Source organism: Gadus morhua, chromosome 15, assembly GCF_902167405.1.
Source record: "Gadus morhua chromosome 15, gadMor3.0, whole genome shotgun sequence".
NCBI classification, from domain to species: Eukaryota; Metazoa; Chordata; class Actinopteri; order Gadiformes; family Gadidae; genus Gadus; species Gadus morhua.
The window spans coordinates 2,646,179-2,666,987 of record NC_044062.1 but is presented as its reverse complement, the minus strand read 5'-3'; the positions used below and the strand labels follow the sequence as shown (position 1 = coordinate 2,666,987).

Here is a 20,809-nt window from a genome sequence, read left to right as displayed (position 1 = left end):
ATCCATATGGGGAAGGGGGGGGGGGGGTACTTGTGGACAGTAGGGGTGTACACTAGACATAATTAGGAAGCAAACTCAGGAGATGGAATGACCTCTCGCAAATATTTATTTAATAAATTGTTTCAAATAACCCTGCCTCGTTAAATCAACATCGTTCAACATTTTGAACGGGATGTGGGCAGGACGTCCTGCCCACATCCCGTTCAAAATCCACCCAGAAGCACCCCAAGTTGTTGTTTTAGCAGCGAAATGCATTGTGTGTGTGTGTATGCGTGTGTGCGTGTGTGCGTGTGTGCCTAACACGCTATTTTATGTTGAAATGCGACGTAATCCAGTGTTCACTAAAACGTACACTGTCAACGTATGCTTTTGGCGACTGGGCTGGCTCTACATAACTGCAACAAATTTTATATCTTTAATCTTTTATATCTTTAAGCGTAAAATAAACAAAGGGAAAACAGACACATAAATGGAGTGTAATATAACCCTTTATAAAGGGTTATATTACACAACTGCAGTTATATTACACAATCGCACTGTTAATTCGTCTGTGGAGTTTCTTCCCGTGTGTGTGGACAAGGTCACTCCTCTGTGTGTGTGTTCACCAGCTCCCGGACAGGTCAAGAGCAGAGAAAGAGAATAAAGGATACCTTAACTTAACTTAACTTAACTTCATTTAAATTGGAGGAATATGCTTCCAATGTTCTAAATGGGCTGTAGACTGGCAACAGATAATCCACAACAAAATTAAAAACAATAATGGTAATTGCACAATTACAATTATTGTAATTGTGCAATTACAATAATTGCATAATTAATTGCACAACAACTTCACCAGCACCCCAGACCAGACCAGACACATCACGGCCCTCTGTCGCTGCCTCCTCCTCTGCTCTCCCGTGCCGCTCTGTTCTTCCTCTGCCCTCCCCGGATCACGACCGGATGCGTCGGCTCTTACTCCCCCTCCCCCCTCAGCGACAGGGCCTTCTTCTGAGGCTTTGTCTGCTGTGCTCGTCAGAAACACATGTACTGGAGGCCCTCATTCAGGCTCAGATGAAAGCCGTGGAGGGCAGCAAAAGAATCCAAAGGTTCCCGGTGAATGGCAGGTATTTACTGAACAGAATCCCTTTAGGTCAGAAGAGAACAACTAGCTCCGCTAACGTCAGTGCTTGGGGCTTTTTGTGTTGCTGGACAGCAAACCCAAGGCCTTGGAGCGCGACGTCACAGAGATGGACCCTGCACTCCGGTTAATGCTGCAGGAGAAGGAGAGGGCCGTGATGACGCTGAAGGAGACTGTGGAGGTATACTCACAGGCATGGCACGCACACACACACACACACACACACACACACACACACACACACACACACACACACACACACACACACACACACACACACACACACACACACACACACACACAAACAATCTAAATGGGGTGACCTTTGACATGGTCGTACATCACTTAATGAGTGATGTACGACAATAATGAACACAATCCTGGATGAGCTAGAGAAGAGAGCAGAGATAAGAGAGAGGAGGAAGAGAGAGAGGAGAGAGGCGAGGATGGAGAGAGGAGAGCTGACGAGACAAAAATCAGTCAAAGAAAAGTCAAAATCTTTACATGTAGTCACTGTAACCTTTGTGTAAGTGTTGTGTTTGTGTCAATACTCAAAAGGCATTGCACATGCATACGCACGCACGCACACACACACACACGCACACGCACTCACTCACACACATGCACACACACAACGCACACCCGCACGCACTCACACAAACGCACAAACACAAACACTACTTACTGTCTGGGACCGTAAATGCACGCAATCAAAAGTAGTTAAAGTGAAAGTATGTGATTTACTACTCACACATGCTCCTCCTCCTCTCCACCTTCTCTGTCCTCTCATTGGTAGATCATCCGCTCGCAACAGCTTCTTCTACTAAAAGTAAACTCTAAAGATTCATGTTCTAAACATGCCAACAGACAGTTTACAAGGCATTTTCCAACAGTGAGAAATCCATAAAGGTTTCGCGTTTCCTGGATTAAGGTGATTGTGTTTAAATTTGATTGGATTTATTAGTGAACCATGTTCCTCAAACCTTGTAAGATCAAAGGGACACATAACATGCAAGGTGTGCAGCTCCCCCAGTGGGCGTTCTGTTGTACTACATCTATTTTAGATTCACAGATCTAAATGGGGTGACCTTTGACATGGTTGTACATCACTTAATGAGTGATGTAAGACAATAATGAACACAATCCTAGATGAGCTAGAGAGGAGAGCAGAGATAAGAGAGGAGGAGGAGAAAAGAGAGGGGATGAGAAGAGAGGATGGAGAGAGGAGAGGATGGAGAGAGGAGAGCTGAAAGTCACGGTACTCAAACACATGGGGAGTATCTTTACATGTAGTCACTGTGACCTTTGTGTAAGTGTGTAACGCATGGTTGGTTGTTGTAGAATGGAGATTAATTTACTGGTTCATCAACAACAATCTTTTAGATTTCTTCAATGATTTAAAACGTTCAATCAATCTCAGATCATCAAAATGAAGGGTTTAGAAATAAATAATTTTATTTTTTGTATCACACTTTTTTTATTACAGAAACAGTTTTTATACTGAACACAATTGGACTGGAATGTATCTATTCCCCTGAAATGATCCATAACAATTATAATGTAGGCCTACGCATTATAATATTTGCCTTTTCTTTTTATTAAAATCACAAGTGTAAGAACATTGGATTGTTTTGTCATTCAATATTCTTATATATATTAAATTTTCAAATGATTATTTATACAGGTTAATCCTCTAAACATGTTCTATATAACTGCAAAAAAAATTATATCTTTAAACGTGTAAAATAAATAAAGGGAAAACAGACACATAAATGGAGTGTGATATAACCCTTAATAAAGTGTTATGTTACACGACTACAGGGTTAATTCTTAAATACATTCTCCTCGTTAAATGACAGCAGTATGACATTAATGCAGATCTCACAGATCTCACATAGTAGAGATTTTAATTCTATTCTAATTCAGGAAACAACATTAGTTGTTTTGGTCGTTTGATTATTTTATTATCAAACAAAGGTCCTAGTCTGTTGGATTGATAGGTGAGATGATCAGGGGGGCGGAGTTTACATCACCATCATAGAGGATTGGATAGAGAGGCTCAGTGAAGGTGCAGCCAGTAGCAGAGTAGATATGACCCCTGGCTTCCACATCATAGAAGGAGAGCAGACCCTCATCATAATCAACAAACACCCCCACCTTCTGGAGATCTGCTCTCAGAGGGAGACTGACAGAAGGGTTATCACTAAATACCAACCCATCCTTGTCGTACTCCAGAGCCCAGTAACCCGTCTCAGGGGTCCACACTGTCAGACATTTTCTGTTGATGGACTCCCTGGCCACTCCTAACCACCATTCAGTCTTGTCTTTAACCTGGACCTCAAAGTAAAATCTCCCAGAGGAGAAGCTCTGCCTCGTGAGAACACATGCATAGTATGTAAATCTCTTAGGGTTGTCTGGGAGTTCCTTCTCTTTAATTCCATCATGTACTTGTTTCCCATCCTCAGACAGGATAAGACTGGGATGAGCTGTATCAGGATCCAGAGACACATCTACTTCATACTGCTGGACCCTCTTCAGTTCAGCATCACATTTCTTCATCTCCATGTTCAGTGTCTCCTCCAGCTGATCCAGGGATCTCCTCAAGGTCCCTACGTATGACGGAGGACGGACCTCCACCGTGGTCCAGTCCCTGGTGGGTGGAGGATCCTTCAGGGATCTGAAGGTCTGGAGGAAGTGGAGGTGGTCTTCAGTGTGTGAGAGCCGCTTCACCTCTGAGCTTCTATTGGTCAGATCTTCTATTTCCTGCTCCAGCTCTTTGATGAGGTCTTCAGCTCGTTTCACTGTGGATTTCAGTTTCTCTTGAACCGTTTGGTTGAAGTCATCCCGGCCCTTTTCAACACAGCCTATCAGAGCAGTGAAGACCTGCCCACCATGGGCTATCTCTCTGTCTGCGTCTTTGTTGCTCAGTTTCACTGTGTCTTTGATCTCCTTAATCTTTTGTTTTCTCTCCTGGATCTTCTGTGGAACTTCAGCCTCTATCTTCCCCAGCTGAGCCGTCTTCACTTCATATTCCTCCTTTAGAGGTACAACAGGATGGGACTTGTGGTCTGCCTCTGTGCAGAACTGACACACACACACCTGTTCAGTCTGGCAGAAGAGCTCCAGAAGTCGTTCGTGTTTCTTACACATCCTGTCTTCCAGACGGTCCATAGGCTCGACCAGCCGATGTTTCTGCAGGCGAGCGACTCTCTGATGGGGCTCCAGGTGGGTTTGGCAGTAAGAGGTAAAACACATTAGGCAGGACTTCACAGCCTTCAGCTGGGTCCCAGTACAGACGTCACAGGGAACTTCTCCTGGTTCAACACAAGGCTGCTCTTTTACTTGTACGGTTGTTCTAAACTGAGCAGCCAGCTCTGATAAGAAGGTATTGACCTGTAGATCAGGTCTTGTGTTGAAAAGCTTGTTGCAAACAGGACATTTGTACTGGACTTGTTCATCCCAGAACTTTGTAATACAGGTTCTGCAGAAGTTGTGTCCACATGCGGTGGAAACTGGACTGTTGAACACATCCAGACAGATGGAACATGAAAAGTTCTCTTCAGACCAGGAAGTGTTAGCACAGGCCATTCCTAGACACAGACGACAAGGTTTATGTATTGAGCAATTATATATTTCTAATTCAATAACAGGAAGAGAGGTTTTAACTACTCCTCAAAGTTGTGTTGTTTTACTCACCTCGTTGTTGTCTGTCCGACTATTTGTTCTAAAATGCGTTTTAATTTCTCGCCTAAAAGAGAGAACTGCCTCCACATCGGGTGGCTTTGGTTTATTTGAATGTCACGTTTTGTTTCCTCAACATGACGTCCTCTCTCCTCCTCCCCTAACACCTGGCTCCTCCCCCAACACCTGGCTCCTCCCCTAACACCTGGCTCCTCCAATAACCCCTGGCTCCTCCCCTAACACCTGGCTCCTCCCCTAATACCTGGCTCCGCCTCCACTGTTCACTGACGTTTCAAACTTTCACACCCTGAATGTTGAAGCATTCAGTAAAGGCCGCTTAAAATGCGTTGATATGTTCTCTCTTGCTGCATTCAAATATTTTAAACAAAGCCCGGGAAAAAAAGTAGTTTGTGATTTAGTGGTGATTTGTGACACAGTTTGATACATTTGACTTTGACTGCCTGCGTCTCCCATTTTCTAACCACATAAAACCTCGGGGTCATGTGACTTGGGGTCGGGCAGACGAACCAGACCGACGAATTCACCTTCAGTCAGAGCCAACAAACACTTGCAGCCGTGCGGCAGTTAATTCCAATTAATTCAAAATAGGTTTACCTAGAAAATTCATAAATTATAAGATGGAAGACTTAATGTATTGTTTATAACAGTGGTGGGGATATAACCTCGCCCCCCCCCCTTCCTGATACTAATATTCCTTCACTTGTCATATTGCAGTCCTTAATAACTGTATGGAGAAATTAAAATGCATAATATTAATGATAATGAAGTCATAATATCAAGAGAGAAATAAATAAATATTCTAACTTTTTTTTTGTTGTTGTGGCTGTGGACCGACGGTCCGCCCTCATATGTAAACCATCCTTGTGTTTTACATTTGTATGCAAATTAACAGCAGCAGGGAAGTGTTGGACAGTGTTGGAGGATATTGTCAGGTTTCACAAAATGGCAGACGAGAACCCAATAGCACAACAAGAGAAACAGTTCAGGGCCCCGTTTCCCGAAAGCGTCGTTAGCCTAAGTGGATCGTGAAGTGCGTCGAAAGGGCATCGTAGAGTTTTCACCGCGTTTCCCGAAAGCATCGTGGGGAACGAACGTCTTGAAAACGCTCGTAGCTAACGAGTACTCCAGGGGTGCTCGTAGGTACTCGTAGGACTCTAAGAGAATCGTCAGCTATAGCCTCAGTGGCGACACCATCGGACATTCCGTCTATTGGATGCGTTTTAGTAAAACGCATTGCGCCTTTATGTTCTTAGTTTGGTAATTAATAAAGATTATTAATTAATTTATTAATAAAGATGTTAAAATGGCCAAAATAAAACGGGACAGTCCAGAAAATGTTTGCGCAGGCAGGGCACTCAAAATGTGTGAGAGAAAGTGGGGGGATTTGTGCAGACTGACATAGGCTACTCATAAAACGTAGCATAAAATAATGTACAAAATAAAATACAATTAAAAAAATTAAAAATAAAGAAATAAAATAAATTATAAAAAACAAGCAAAGGAGCAGGCAAAAGGCTGGGATATGGTGGGGATTGGTCACGTTGACGGGAATGTTTAGTGACATGTGGGAGGGTGGAGGGGGTTAAAAAAAAGTCTCAATCACTCTTCGACGCGCATGAAAACCAGCCGCGTAGTTATGAGGGAGGCCGTCCTCACACCGATCTTCCTCGTCGTCATCGTCCTCAGCGTCCTCCGGTTCAAGCAATGCCACCCCAGCCTTAGCTGCAATGTTGTGCAACATAGCCGTCACACATATCACGGCGCATGACTTGGCCGGCGAAAACTGGAGCCCTCCGCCTGACTTGTGAAGGCATCTAAAGCGCAACTTCCACCTCCCGATCGTGCGCTCAACGATGCACCGGGCCAGACGGTGGGCTTCGTTGTATTCCTCATCAATACATACCTTACCCTATTTCCGGAGGGGCTTTTATAGCCAATCAAATTATCAATCAAGGAAACCCTTATGCGGAATCAGATTAAGTCGGCTCTCTTTGCTGCGCAAAGCATGTTTCAGAAATCAGCCCATTAAGATAAATGTAGTTGTCACACAAGCTATTTTTAATTTTTTGTCATATGGAATTATTTCAGGGGGGAAAATGCCGTGAAACGCACAGTGCATTCAGGATTAGGATTGATATATGTCGGTTTAAGCCTAATCAATTGTGTTTTAATGTCTTTAGCATTCATATAATTGCAGTCTATTTTTTTCGTAGGCTACTCTGCTGTTGTCCTTGATGGGGATATATTTTAACCCTTTTTAACACAATTTTCCTGCGACATTCCTGCGTCTCCCCCTCCTACAGAGCCCATTTAAGCACCGTGTCAGTAGACAGTTACAATCCTACGACGTCGTGAGTGCAGCGAATGCGCGTTCACGTTAAGAGGAGTTTCGGGAAACGCTCCAAAGAAATTATCGATGGATCGCAAGATCCATCGGGAGAATGATCGTACGAGCGAAGATCCATCGTTATCGGGAAACGGGGCCCAGGTGAAGGAACAGTGTTTATTCCAAGCAGAGGTCAAACCAGGTAGTCAATCTGTGTAGCAAACAAATCCAGTAGGAGCAGGCAAAAAGGAAGGTCCAAAGTCCAAAAAGGCAGGTCGATATACAAGCAGGCAGGTTCAGAATCAGAATGAAAAGATGCGGGAGAGCTAGGTAACACACTAGACAATCTGGCGGAGAACTGAGGGAAATGGACCGGTCCATATACTGAGGGGCTGATTAGCTGATAAGGAGCAGGTGAGTATGGGGGTGGGGCCGGTCAGGTGAATGAAAACAGCAGGCAATGCAGAGCAGGAGGGAATGGCAGAGTCTGAAATGACAGGAGTTAGTGTGGCACAACAGGAAACAGACAACTGAAAAACTAAAGCCTTGCTGAAGTTGTGACAGATATAGTTGGTGATGGAACAGGGAGGGGTTAGACAGTGTTTAAGGATATATGTGGTAATGGATCAGGGAGGGGTTAGACAGTGTTTAAGGATATATGTGGTAATGGAACAGGGAGGGGTTAGACAGTGTTTAAGGATATATGTGGTAATGGATCAGGGAGGGGTTAGACAGTGTTTAAGGATATATGTGGTAATGGATCAGGGAGGGGTTAGACAGTGTTTAAGGATATATGTGGTAATGGATCAGGGAGGGGTTAGACAGTGTTTAAGGATATATGTGGTAATGGAACAGGGAGGGGTTAGACAGTGTTTAAGGATCTATGTGGTAATGGAACAGGGAGGGGTTAGACAGTGTTTAAGGATATATGTGGTAATGGAACAGGGAGGGGTTAGACAGTGTTTAAGGATATATGTGGTAATGGGACAGGGAGGGGTTAGACAGTGTTTAAGGATATATGTGGTAATGGAACAGGGAGGGGTTAGACAGTGTTTAAGGATATATGTGGTAATGGAACAGGGAGGGGTTAGACAGTGTTTAAGGATATATGTGGTAATGGAGCAGGTAGCGGTTAAACAGTGTTTAAGGATATATGTGGTAATGGAACAGGGAGGGGTTAGACAGTGTTTAAGGATATATGTGGTAATGGAACAGGGAGGGGTTAGACAGTGTTTAAGGATATATGTGGTAATGGAACAGGGAGGGGTTAGACAGTGTTTAAGGATATATGTGGTAATGGAACAGGGAGGGGTTAGACAGTGTTTAAGGATATATGTGGTAATGGAACAGGGAGGGGTTAGACAGTGTTTAAGGATGTATGTGGTAATGGAACAGGGAGGGGTTAGACAGTGTTTAAGGATATATGTGGTAATGGAACAGGGAGGGGTTAGACAGTGTTTAAGGATATATGTGGTAATGGATCAGGGAGGGGTTAGACAGTGTTTAAGGATATATGTGGTACTGGAACAGGGAGGGGTTAGGGGGCGTCTTGCTCTATAGGATAAATCAGGTTAGACTGCAGACATTGGGGATCAAACCCAGAACCTTTCAGCTTGGAGTCGAACTCGCTCACCAATACACACACAGGCAGACACACACACACACACACACACACACACACACACACACACACACACACACACACACACACACACACACACACACACACACACACACACACACCCACAAGTCATCCTCCTGAACAGTGAACACACCTGAACACACTACTATCTGGATGTGTCCATCATGCTGGGTGGTCCCGGCCCCCTGCCTGGAGCCCCATGAAGGCTGAACTGAACCCCCGTCCAGGCTGAGCCCCACACACCTTAGCGTCCTGCTCCTGCAGCCTGCCCCCCTTGCTCTCCATGTAGGAGAGGAGATCCACGCAGGCGCTGGGTCTCTCCTGGACCAGGATCAGCTCCTGGTCCAGCTGGAACCAGTCCAGCAGGAGGACCACGGCGCCGGGGCCCCCCGGGTCCGGGCGGTCTTCAGCGGCCCTCAGCATCAAAGACACCTCCAGCGGGAAGTCCGTCAGCCGCCCTTCAACCGTCTGAACCACAGAGAGTAGATAGACAGAGGGAGCTAGTCCTGAAACACTCAAACCCAGCTGGTCTCGGCTACAGAGCCAAGACCAGGAGAATGGCAGTCCTCCCAACAGGTCGATTGATTCAACATGAGCATGTGATCGCCATCACAAGCAGAGTCGTAACATTACTGTAGGTGATAACACGATTAAAGCTACCCACCTCCTGTGTCATTGAGACCTTGGCCATGGGGATGTGCTTTATAGCGACCTAAGCAACAAAGACACAAGCTCACTGCTTTAGTGTTGAACAGAGGATGCCGTGAATCAGACACGTGTGTGCTTCCACAGAGTGTGGCTTTGTGGCGTCACTCTTACAGGCAGACGGTCCTCTTTCCGGCAGCCAGCAGAGACACTCCCGAAGCCTCCCTGTCCCAGCTGCTGCAGCTCCTCGTACAGAGCGTCAAAGTCGGCTGAGACCACACAGACCGTTATTGAGTCTATTAACCCATGCATCCCTCCGTTCAGCCCTTCATATCTAACCCTCCATCTGTCTGACCTGTGCTGCAGGTCGTCAGGCGGGTCCTGCAGGAGGAGGAGATACGGGGGGAGCTGTGGTCGGAGCGCTCAACACCTCCAGACGAGCTGAGTCCTCTGTCAGCTCCGTCTGTGTCCCGCCCCCCCCGGGGTCTACACGGGCCTCAGAGGGGTCCTCCGGCCCCCCCACAGCCTCCACATGGGGAGGGTGTTGCCCTGTGGTGGTCCTCCACCTCTTGGAGGGGCTTGGGCCTTCCTCGGGATCCTCTCTGCTCCTCTGCCCCCACACTAGCCCTCCGCACACGGAGCACACTAGCTCCCTCAGAGCAGGACTTTCACTTCCCTAAACATGTTATCTGTGATAGGGCTCCTCAGTGTTTCTATATACCGCCCCTCCCTCTGAACGTCCGCGGGGCGTCCGGGGGCTACTGGTTGAGGAGGTGGACCGGTACCCGGAGGGTGTCCGGGTCGAGTCCCGACCGGTAGGTGAGCTATGTGGACGGGGGCAGTAGTTGTGCAGCACTCTCCTCCGTCCTCGTCCACAGAGGAGGTTCCATTGAGCAAGGCACCTGAAGCCCCCGGGCTGCACTGCGGCTGCCCACTGCTCCGGGAACGCCGGGGTACCCCCCGTGTGTGTGTGTGCCCCCGTGTGTGTGTGTGCCCCCGGGTGTGTGGACGAGGTCACTCCTCTGTGTGTGTTCACCAGCTCCCGGATGGGTCAAGAGCAGAGGAGGAGAATAAAGGATACCTTAACTCCATTTAACTTTGAGGAATATGCTTCCAATGTTCTAAATGGGCCGTAGACTGGCAACAGATAATCCACAACAATATTAAAAACAATTATTGTAATTGTTAAAACACCTGAACATCTTTGCAAACACACACACACACTCCTTTGCACACACACACACACAACCGGATGCTTCGGCTCTTACTCACCCCCCCCCCCCCCCCCCCCCCCACCCCCCCCCGACCTGGCCTGGTTGTGGGGTTCGGGGGTTCTACTATAGGTCATGTCAAAGGAGAGTGCTCCTCTGGTGCCCCCGTAGTGTGGAGCGGGGGAGGGGGGGTCCAGCCGTCCTGGTGTGCACCGATTGGTCATTCCACGTTCCAACTGCTGTGAGACGGGCCGGTTCCCGGACTCAGCCACAGGGCCTTCTTCTGAGGCTTTGTCTGCTGTGCTCGTCAGAAACACATGTACTGGAGGCCCTCATTCAGGCTCAGATGAAAGCCGTGGAGGGCAGCAGTAGAATCCAAAGGTTCCCGGTGAATGTCAGGTATTTACTGAACAGAATCCCTTTAGGTCAGAAGAAAACAACTAGCTCCGCTAACGTCAGTGCTTGGGGCGTCTTTTGTTGCTCGACAGCAAACCCAAGGCCTTGGAGCGCGACGTCACAGAGATGGACCCTGCACTCCGGTTAATGCTGCAGGAGAAGGAGAGGGCTGTGAGGACGCTGCAGGAGACTGTGGAGGTATACTCAAAAGGCATGGCATACACACGCACACACAAGCTCACTCACTCACTCACTCACTCACTCACTCACTCACTCACTCACTCACGCACACGCGCGGCTTACACACACATCCGGCATGGGCCCCACTACTTCCTGTCTGGGACCGTAAATACACGCAATCAAAAGTAGTGAAAGTGAATGTATGTGATTTACTACTCACACATGCTCCTCCTCATCTCCACCTTCTCTGTCCTCTCATTGGTAGATCATCCGCTCGCAACAGCTTCTTCTACTAAAAGTAAACTCTAAAGATCTAAGCTCTAAACATGCCAACAGAGAGTTTACAAGGCATTTTCCAATAGCGAGAAATCCATAAAAGTTTTGCGTTTCCTGGATTAAGGAGATTATGTTTTAATTTGATTGGATTTATAAATTAACCATGTTCCTCAAGCCTTGTAAGATCAAAGAGACACATAGAAGGTGTTGTTCCTCCATAACATCCAAGGTGTGCAGCTCCCCCAGAGGGAGTTCTGTTGTACTACATCTATTTTAGATTCACCAATCTAAATGGGGTGACTTTGGACATGTGAACGCACTTAATGCGTAATGTACGACAATAATGAACACAATCCTAGATGAGCTAGAGAGAAGAGTAGAGATAAGAGAGAGAAGGAGGAGAAAAGAGAGGGGGATGAGAAGAGAGAGGAGAGATGAGAGGATGGAGAGGAGAAGAGAGGAGAGGATGGAGAGAGGAGAGGAGAGCTGACAAGACAAAGTCACGGTACTCACACACATGGGGAGAATCTTTACATGTAGTCACTGAGACCTTTGTGTAAGTGTGTAACACATGTTCAGTTGTTGTATATTGGAGATTAATATACTGGTTCATCAACTACAAACTTTTACATTTCTTCAATGATTTAAAACGTTCCATCAATCTCAAAATCATCAAAATCATCAGGGTTTTAGAAGTAATTTTTTTTATTTTTTGTATTACACTTCTTTGATTACAGAAACAGTAGTTATACTTATATTTATACTTGTTCAACCAGCCACAGGGGAGAAGCCAGCTTGGTGATTGGCTCCCGCAAAAACGTACCGGAATGTATTGCTCTTCTCCATCTCCGGCAGAATGGGTGCGGCTACACAGTCGATCTATTCCCCTGAAATGATCCATTACATGATAATGTAGGCCACACGTTACAATATTTAACCTTTTCTTTTTTATTAAAATCACAAGTGTAAGACATTGGATTGTTTTGTCATTCAATATTCAAGTATATATCACATTTTCAAATTATTATTCACACATATTAATCCTCTAAACATGTTCTACATAACTGCAGAAAAATGTATATCTTTAAACATGTAAAATAAATAAAGGGAAAACAGACACATAAATGGAGTGTAATATAACCCTTTATAAAGGGTTATATTACACAACTGCAGGGTTAATTCTTAAAGATATTCTTCTCGTTAAATGACAGCAGTATGACATTAATGCAGATCTCTCAGATCTCACATAGTAGAGATTCTAATTCTATTCTAATCCAGGAAACAACATTAGTTGTTTTGGTCGTTTGATTATTTTATTATCAAACAAAGGTCCTAGTTTGTTTGATTGACAGGTGAGATGATCAGGGGGGCAGAGTTGAACCATGGATCGAGGATTGGATAGAGAGGCTCAGTGAAGGTGCAGCCAGTAGCAGAGTAGATATGAACCCTGGCTTCCACATCATAGAAGGAAACCAGACCCTCATCATAATCAACAAACACCCCCACCTTCTGGAGCTCAGCTCTCCGAGGGAGACGGACAGCAGGGTTATCTTTAAATACCAACTCATTATTGTAGTAGTAAAGAGTCCAGTGACCCCTCTCAGGGGTCCACTCTGCCTGAACTTTTCTGTCGATGGACTCTCTGGCCACTCCTAACCACCATGTAGTCTTGTCTTTAACCTGGACCTCAAAGTAAAATCTCCCTGAGGAGAAGCTCTGCCTCGTGAGAACACATGTATGGTATATAAATCTCTTAGGGTTGTATGGGAGTTCCTTCCACCCACCTCCATCATGTACTTGTTTCCCATCCTCAGACAGGATGAGACTGGGATGAGCTGTATCAGGATCCAGAGTCACATCTACTTCATACTTCTGGACCCTCTTCAGTTCAGCATCATCAGGCAGCTTCTTCATCTCCATGTTCAGTGTCTCCTCCAGCTGATCCAGGGATCTCCTCAAGGTCCCTACGTATGACGGAGGACGGACCTCCACCGTGGTCCAGTCCCTGGTGGGTGGAGGATCCTTCAGGGATCTGAAGGACTGGAGGAAGTGGAGGTGGTCTTCAGTGTGTGAGAGCCGCTTCACCTCTGAGCTTCTATTGGTCAGATCTTCTATTTCCTGCTCCAGCTCTTTGATGAGGTCTTCAGCTCGTTTCACTGTGGATTTCAGTTTCTCTTGAACCGTTTGGTTGAATTCATCCCGGCACTTTTCAACACAGCCTATCAGAGCAGTGAAGACCTGCCCACCATGGGCTATCCCTCTGTCTGCGTCTTTGTTGCTCAGTTCCACTGTGTCTTTCATCTCCTTAATCTTTTGTTTTCTCTCCTGGATCATCTGCAGAACTTCCGTCTCTATCTTCCCCAGCTGGGCCGTCTTCACTTCATATTCCTCCTTTAGAGGTACAACAGGATGGGACTTGTGGTCTGCCTCTGTGCAGAACTGACACACACACACCTGTTCAGTCTGGCAGAAGAGCTCCAGAAGTCGGTCGTGTTTCTTACACATCCTGTCTTCCAGACGGTCCATAGGCTCGACCAGCCGATGTTTCTGCAGGCCAGCGACTCTCTGATGTGGCTCCAGGTGGGTTTGGCAGTAAGAGGTAAAACACATTAGGCAGGACTTCACGGCCTTCTGCTGGGTCCCAGTACAGACGTCACAGGGAACTTCTCCTGGTTCAACACAAGGCTGCTCTTTTACTCGTACGGTTGTTCTAAACTGAGCAGCCAGCTCTGATAAGAAGGTATTGACCTGTAGATCAGGTCTTGTGTTGAAAAGCTTGTTGCAAACAGGACATTTGTACTGGACTTGTTCATCCCAGAACTTTGTAATACAGGTTCTACAGAAGTTGTGTCCACATGCGGTGGAAACTGGACTGCTGAACACATCCAGACAGATGGAACATGAAAAGTTCTCTTCAGACCAGGAAGTGTTAGCACAGGCCATTCCTAGACACAGACAACAAGGTTTATGTATTGAGCAATTATATATTTCTAATTCAATAACAGGAAGAGAGGTTTTAACTACTCCTCAAAGTTGTGTTGTTTTACTCACCTCGTTGTTGTCTGTCCGACTATTTGTTCTAAAATGCGTTTTAATTTCTCGCCTAAAAGAGAGAACTGCTTCCACATCGGGTGGCTTTGGTTTATTTGAATGTTAAGTTTTGTTTCCTCAACATGACGTCCTCTCTCCTCCTCCCCTAACACCTGGCTCCTCCCCTAACACCTGGCTCCTCCCCCAACACCTGGCTCCTCCCCCAACACCTGGCTCCTCCCCCAACACCTAGCAACCTCCCGTAACACCTGGCTCCTCCCCTAACACCTGGCTCCTCCCCCAACACCTGGCTCCTCCCCTAACACCTGGCTCCTCCCCCAACACCTGGCTCCTCCCCCAACACCTGGCTCCTCCCCCAACACCTAGCGACCTCCCGTAACACCTGGCTCCTCCGCTAACACCTGGCTCCTCCCCTAATACCTGGCTCCGCCTCCACTGTTCACTGACGTTTCAAACTTTCACACCCTGAATGTTGAAGCATTCAGTAAAGGCCGCTTAAAATGCGTTGATATGTTCTCTCTTGCTGCATTCAAATATTTTAAACAAAGCCCGGGAAAAAAAGTTGTTTGTGATTTAGTGGTGATTTGTGACACAGTTTGATACATTTGACTTTGACTGCCTGCGTCTCCCAGTTTCTAACCACATAAAACCTCGGGGTCATGTGACTTGGGGTCGGGCAGACGAACCAGACCGACGAGTTCACCTTCAGTCAGAGCCAACAAACACTTGCAGCCGTGCAGCAGTTAATTCCAATGAATTCAAAATAGGTTTACCTAGAAAATTCATAAATTATAAGATGGAAGACTTAATGTATTGTTTATAACAGTGGTGGGGATATAACCTCGCCCCCCCCCCTTCCTGATACTAATATTCCTTCACTTGTCATATTACAGTCCTTAATAACTGTATGGAGAAATCAAAATACATAATATTAATGATAATGAAGTCATAATATTAAGAGAGAAATAAATAAATATCCTAACTTTTTTTTTGTTGTTGTGGCTGTGGACCGACGGCTCGCCCTCATATGTAAACCATCCTTGTGTTTTACATTTGTATGCAAATTAACAGCAGCAGGGAAGTGTTGGACAGTGTTGGAGGATATTGTCAGGTTTCACAAAATGGCAGACGAGAACCCAATAGCACGACAAGAGAAACAGTTCCAGTGAAGAAACAGTGTTTATTCCAAGCAGAGGTCAAACCAGGGAGTCGATCCGTGTAGCAAACAAATCCAGTAGGAGCCGGCAAAAAGGAAGGTCCAAAGTCACATTTACATTTACAGTCCAAACAGGCAGGTCGATACACGAGCAGGCAGGTTCAGGATCAGAATCAGAATCAGAATCAGAATCAGAATGAGAATGAGAATGAGAATGAGAATGAGAAGACCCGGGAGAGCTAGGTAACACACTAGACAATCTGGCGGAGAACTGAGGGAAATGGACCGGTCCATATACTGAGGGGCTGATTAGCTGATGAGGAGCAGGTGAGTATGGGGGTGGGGCCGGCCAGGTGAATGAAAACAGCAGGTAATGCAGAGCAGGAGGGGATGGCAGAGTCTGAAATGACAGGAGTTAGTGTGGCAAAACAGGAAACAGACAACTGAACAACTAAAGCCTTGCTGAAGTTGTGACAGATATAGTTGGTGATGGAGCAGGGAGGGGTTAGACAGTGGTTAAGGATATATGTGGTACTGGAACAGGGAGGGGTTAGACAGTGTTTAAGGATATATGTGGTACTGTAACAGGGAGGGGTCAGACAGTGTTTAAGGATATATGTGGTAATGGAACAGGGAAGGGTTAGACAGTGTTTAAGGATATATGTGGTAATGGATCAGGGAGGGGTTAGACAGTGTTTAAGGATATATGTGGTAATGGAACAGGGAGGGGTTAGGGGGCATCTTGCTCTATAGGATAAATCAGGTTAGGCTGCAGACATTGGGGATCAAACCCAGAACCTTTCAGCTTGGAGTTGAACTCGCTCACCACTACACACACACACACACACACACACACACACACACACACACACACACACACACACACACACACACACACACACACACACACACACACACACACACACACACACACAATGTTGTGTCTTAATTATCAAATGATGAAACATCCCAACATTTATTGTATCTTGTTGTTATGAGTGGAACCTCTCTATTTGCATGCGGAAACCTTGAGAACACAACTTTGACTACATTGGTAAAACTTGAACTCTAAATCTCGTGGTCCTCTAGCGACCTGAGACTGCCACCTAGTGTCATGCATATGTAATAGCCGATCTATGCACACACAACACAGTATCACGCCAGTGTTTTCCCCAAAGTGCGTTTGGGGAGCATTCTCACAAAATTCTGCTGTAACTTAATCAATGCATTATATAGATTTGTCAATGATAAAATGATTTTTAATATGAATCCTGCTGCTATCTGTCTATCAAACTCAATCTGGAAAAAACGGCGTCACTGCCCTCAAGTGGTTTGCCTTGGACACTTCACGTTATAAAGTTGATCATGTTGGTGAATTCGTTTGGACGTTGATTTACATGATAAATCACAAGACAGTAGTAAAAAGAAAAAAATGGCGACCGGCAGAAACGCTGTTATCCGGAAATTGTGAGTAAGGGAGAAGGAAAGAGGCGTGTGCAGAAGGACGGGTTATTTCCCTCCCCAGGATTCAATGAAGCATTCAGCCAACGTTTCTGAACGGGACAAGATCTACAGTGTTTGGACTACTACAACATGCAATACTTGGTTATTTAATATGTCTATACATCTTCTTTGGGGGTAATTTTGTCATATTTTTTTCGCTCCGATTTGTGTTGGTGTGATTTATTATTATCTTCAGTGGCCACTCAAGTGGAAATTCATTGGTTTCACAGAAATACATAAACTTATAAACTAAAAAAAGAAATACACCCAAAAACTCATCTTTCATGGGAAACAATACAGGAGATAAACATAAAACATGAGGAAATGGACCTGAAATCAATAAACGTTTGGGATGAAAGAACATGTGTTAATTATAAATCGTCAAGACAGCAGCAGTAACTAATATCTTCTTTTTTTTCAGATGATGGAAAAATATTATCTTTCTTTTTCTTTCTAATTCGTCCTTTCTCATATTTATTGCATGTTTTTCTAGGGACATGTGTGGACAGCCTGAAGAAACTACTTCATGTGATCCAATATGAAACAATTACACTTCAAAAAAATATATAAACTATCTCAAACAAGTACAGAACAACAGGTATGCCTGCATTCTCTCCCTGCCTTCCACTTTTCTAATCTTTATTTTACTTTTGTATTTGTCTGTATTCTAATATTTGCTCTCAGGCTTGATGTCGCGGTGCAGAACGCCTCTGGAGTGGAGCCCTTGGATCCCTTCCACCACTTGGTGCAGAATCATCTGATACAGAGAGAGAGAGCACACACACACACACACACACACACACACACACACACACACACACACACACACACACACACACACACACACACACACACACACACACACACACACACAAGTCATCCTCCTGAACAGTGAACACACCTGAACACACTACTATCTGGATGTGTCCATCATGCTGGGTGGTCCCGGCCCCCTGCCTGGAGCCCCATGAAGGCTGAACTGAACCCCCGTCCATGCTGAGCCTCACACACCTTAGCGTCCTGCTCCTGCAGCCTGCCCCCCTTGCTCTCCATGTAGGAGAGGAGAGTCCGGGCGGTCTTCAGCGGCCCTCAGCATCAAAGACACCTTCAGCGGGAAGTCCGTCAGCCGCCCTTCAACCGTCTGAACCACAGAGAGTAGATAGACAGAGGGAGCTAGTCCTGAAACACTCAAACCCAGCTGGTCTCGGCTACAGAGCCAAGACCAGGAGAACGGCAGTCCTCCCAACAGGTTGATTGATTCAACATGAGCATGTGATCGCCATCATAAGCAGAGTCGTAACATAACTGTAGGTAATAACACCATTAAAGCTACTCACCTCCTGTGTCATTGTGACCTTGGCCATGAGGATGTGCTTTATAGCGACCTAAGCAACAAAGACACAAGCTCACTGCTTTAGTGTTTAACAGAGGATGCCGTGAATCAGACCCGTATGTGCTTCCACAGAGTGTGGCTTTGTGGCGTCACTCTTACAGGCAAACGGTCCTCTTTCCGGCAGCCAGCAAAGACACTCCCGAAGCCTCCCTGTCCCAGCTGCTGCAGCTCCTCGTACAGAGCGTCAAAGTCGGCTGAGACCACCCAGACCGTTATTGAGTCTATTAACCCATCCATCCCTCCGTTCAGCCCTTCATATCTAACCCTCCATCTGTCTGACCTGTGCTGCAGGTCGTCAGGCGGGTCCTGCAGGAGGAGGAGATACGGGGGGAGCTGTGGTTGGAGCGCTCAACACCTCCAGACCAGCTGAGTCCTCTGTCAGCTCCGTCTGTGTCCCGCCCCCCCCCCCCCGGGGTCTACACGGGCCTCAGAGGGGTCCTCCGGCCCCCCCACAGCCTCCACATGGGGAGGGTGTTGCCCTGTGGTGGTCCTCCACCTCTTGGAGGGGCTTGGGCCTTCCTCGGGATCCTCTCTGCTCCTCTGCCCCCTCACTAGCCCTCCGCACACGGAGCACACTAGCTCACTCAGAGCAGGACTTTCACTTCCCTAAACATGTTATCTGTGATAGGGCTCCTCAGTGTTTCTATATACCGCCCCTCCCTCTGAACGTCCGCGGGGCGTCCGGGGGCTACTGGTTAAGGAGGTGGACCGGTAACCGGAGGGTGACCGGGTCGAGTCCCGACCGGTAGGTGAGCTATGTGGACGGGGGAAGTAGTTGTGCAGCACCCTCCTCCGTCCTCGTCCACAGAGGAGGTTCCCTTGAGCAAGGCACCTGAAGCCCCCGGGCTGCACTGCGGCTGCCCACTGCTCCGGGAACGCCGGGGTACCCCCCGTGTGTGTGTGTGCCCCCGTGTGTGTGTGTGCCCCCGTGTGTGGGGACAAGGTCACTCCTCTGTGTGTGTGTGTTCACCAGCTCCCGGACGGGTCAAGAGCAGAGAGAGAAAATAAGGATACCTTAACTTAACTTAACTTCATTTAAATTAAGTACAATTTAAATGAACTGGGGTGCTGGTGACACATCAAGGCCCTCTGCCGCTCTGTTCTTCCTCTGCCCTCCCCGGATCACGACCGGATGCGTCGGCTCTTACTCACCCCCCCCCCCCCTGACCTGGTTGCTGGCTGTGAGACGGGCCGGCTCCCGGACTCAGCGACAGGGCCTTCTTCTGAGGCTTTGTCTGCTGTGCTCGTCAGAAACACATGTACTGGAGGCCCTCATTCAGGCTCAGATGAAAGCCGTGGAGGGCAGCAAAAGAATCCAAAGGTTCCCGGTGAATGGCGGGTATTTACTGAACAGAATCCCTTTACGTCAGAAGAGAACAACTAGCTCCGCTAACGTCAGTGCTTGGGGCTTCTTTTGTTGCTGGACAGCAAACCCAAGGCCTTGGAGCGCGACGTCACAGAGATGGACCCTGCACTCCGGTTAATGCTGCAGGAGAAGGAGAGGGCCGTGATGACGCTGCAGGAGACTGTGGAGGTATACTCACAGGCATGGCACACGCACACACACACACACACACACACACACACACACACACACACACACACACACACACACACACACACACACACACACACACACACACACACACACACACACACACACACGCAATCTAAATGGGGTGACCTTTGACATGGTCGTACATCACTTAATGAGTAATGTACGACCATAATGAACACAATCCTAGATGAGCCAGAGAAGAGAGCAGAGATAAGAGAGAGGATGGAGAGGAGAAGATGGAGAGAGGACAGCTGAAAAGACAAAAATCAGTCAAAAAAAAGTCAAAATCTTTACATGTAGTCACTGTGACCTTTGTGTAAGTGTTGTGTTTGTGTCAATACTCAATAGGCATTGCACATGCATACGCACGCAAGCACGCACACACACACACACGCACACGCACTCACTCACACACATGCACACACACAACGGACACGCACACGCAATCACACAAACACACACACACAAACACTCACACACACACACATCCGACTCAAACACACATCCGGCACAGAGGCACCACTACTTCCTGTCTGGGACCGGAAGTACGCACGATCAAAAGTAGTGAAAGTAAAAGTATGTGATTTACTACTCACACATGCTCCTCCTCCTCTCCACCTTCTCTTTCCTCTCATTGGTAGATCATCCGC

The 20,809-nt window shown here is 46.8% G+C and overlaps 1 protein-coding gene and 1 long non-coding RNA gene across 4 annotated transcripts; one reads left to right on the top strand and one right to left on the bottom strand.

The window, feature by feature from the left end:
* The first annotated feature begins 966 nt into the window (after positions 1–966).
* Positions 967–18,913, top strand: LOC115560177 (uncharacterized). Of its 2 annotated transcripts, XR_003979697.1 has the most exons (4): positions 967–1,106; positions 1,196–1,301; positions 11,199–11,240; positions 18,893–18,913. It is a non-coding gene; the product is annotated as an uncharacterized LOC115560177 (long non-coding RNA). The 2 variants fall into 2 exon arrangements; XR_003979696.1 differs by lacking the exon at positions 18,893–18,913 and having other exon boundaries at positions 11,199–12,330.
* Positions 7,308–9,721, bottom strand: LOC115560165 (serine/threonine-protein kinase pim-2-like). Of its 2 annotated transcripts, XM_030379495.1 has the most exons (3): positions 9,455–9,721; positions 9,034–9,258; positions 7,308–7,635 (listed from the first exon to the last, which is right to left on the bottom strand). In XM_030379495.1, the coding sequence occupies exons 1-3, from the start codon at positions 9,479–9,481 to the stop codon at positions 7,585–7,587; spliced, it is 303 nt and encodes a 100-aa protein (XP_030235355.1). In that variant the 5' UTR covers positions 9,482–9,721; the 3' UTR covers positions 7,308–7,584. The 2 variants fall into 2 exon arrangements, with proteins under 2 accessions (XP_030235355.1, XP_030235354.1); XM_030379494.1 differs by lacking the exon at positions 7,308–7,635 and having other exon boundaries at positions 8,594–9,258.
* Positions 18,914–20,809: the final 1,896 nt, after the last annotated feature.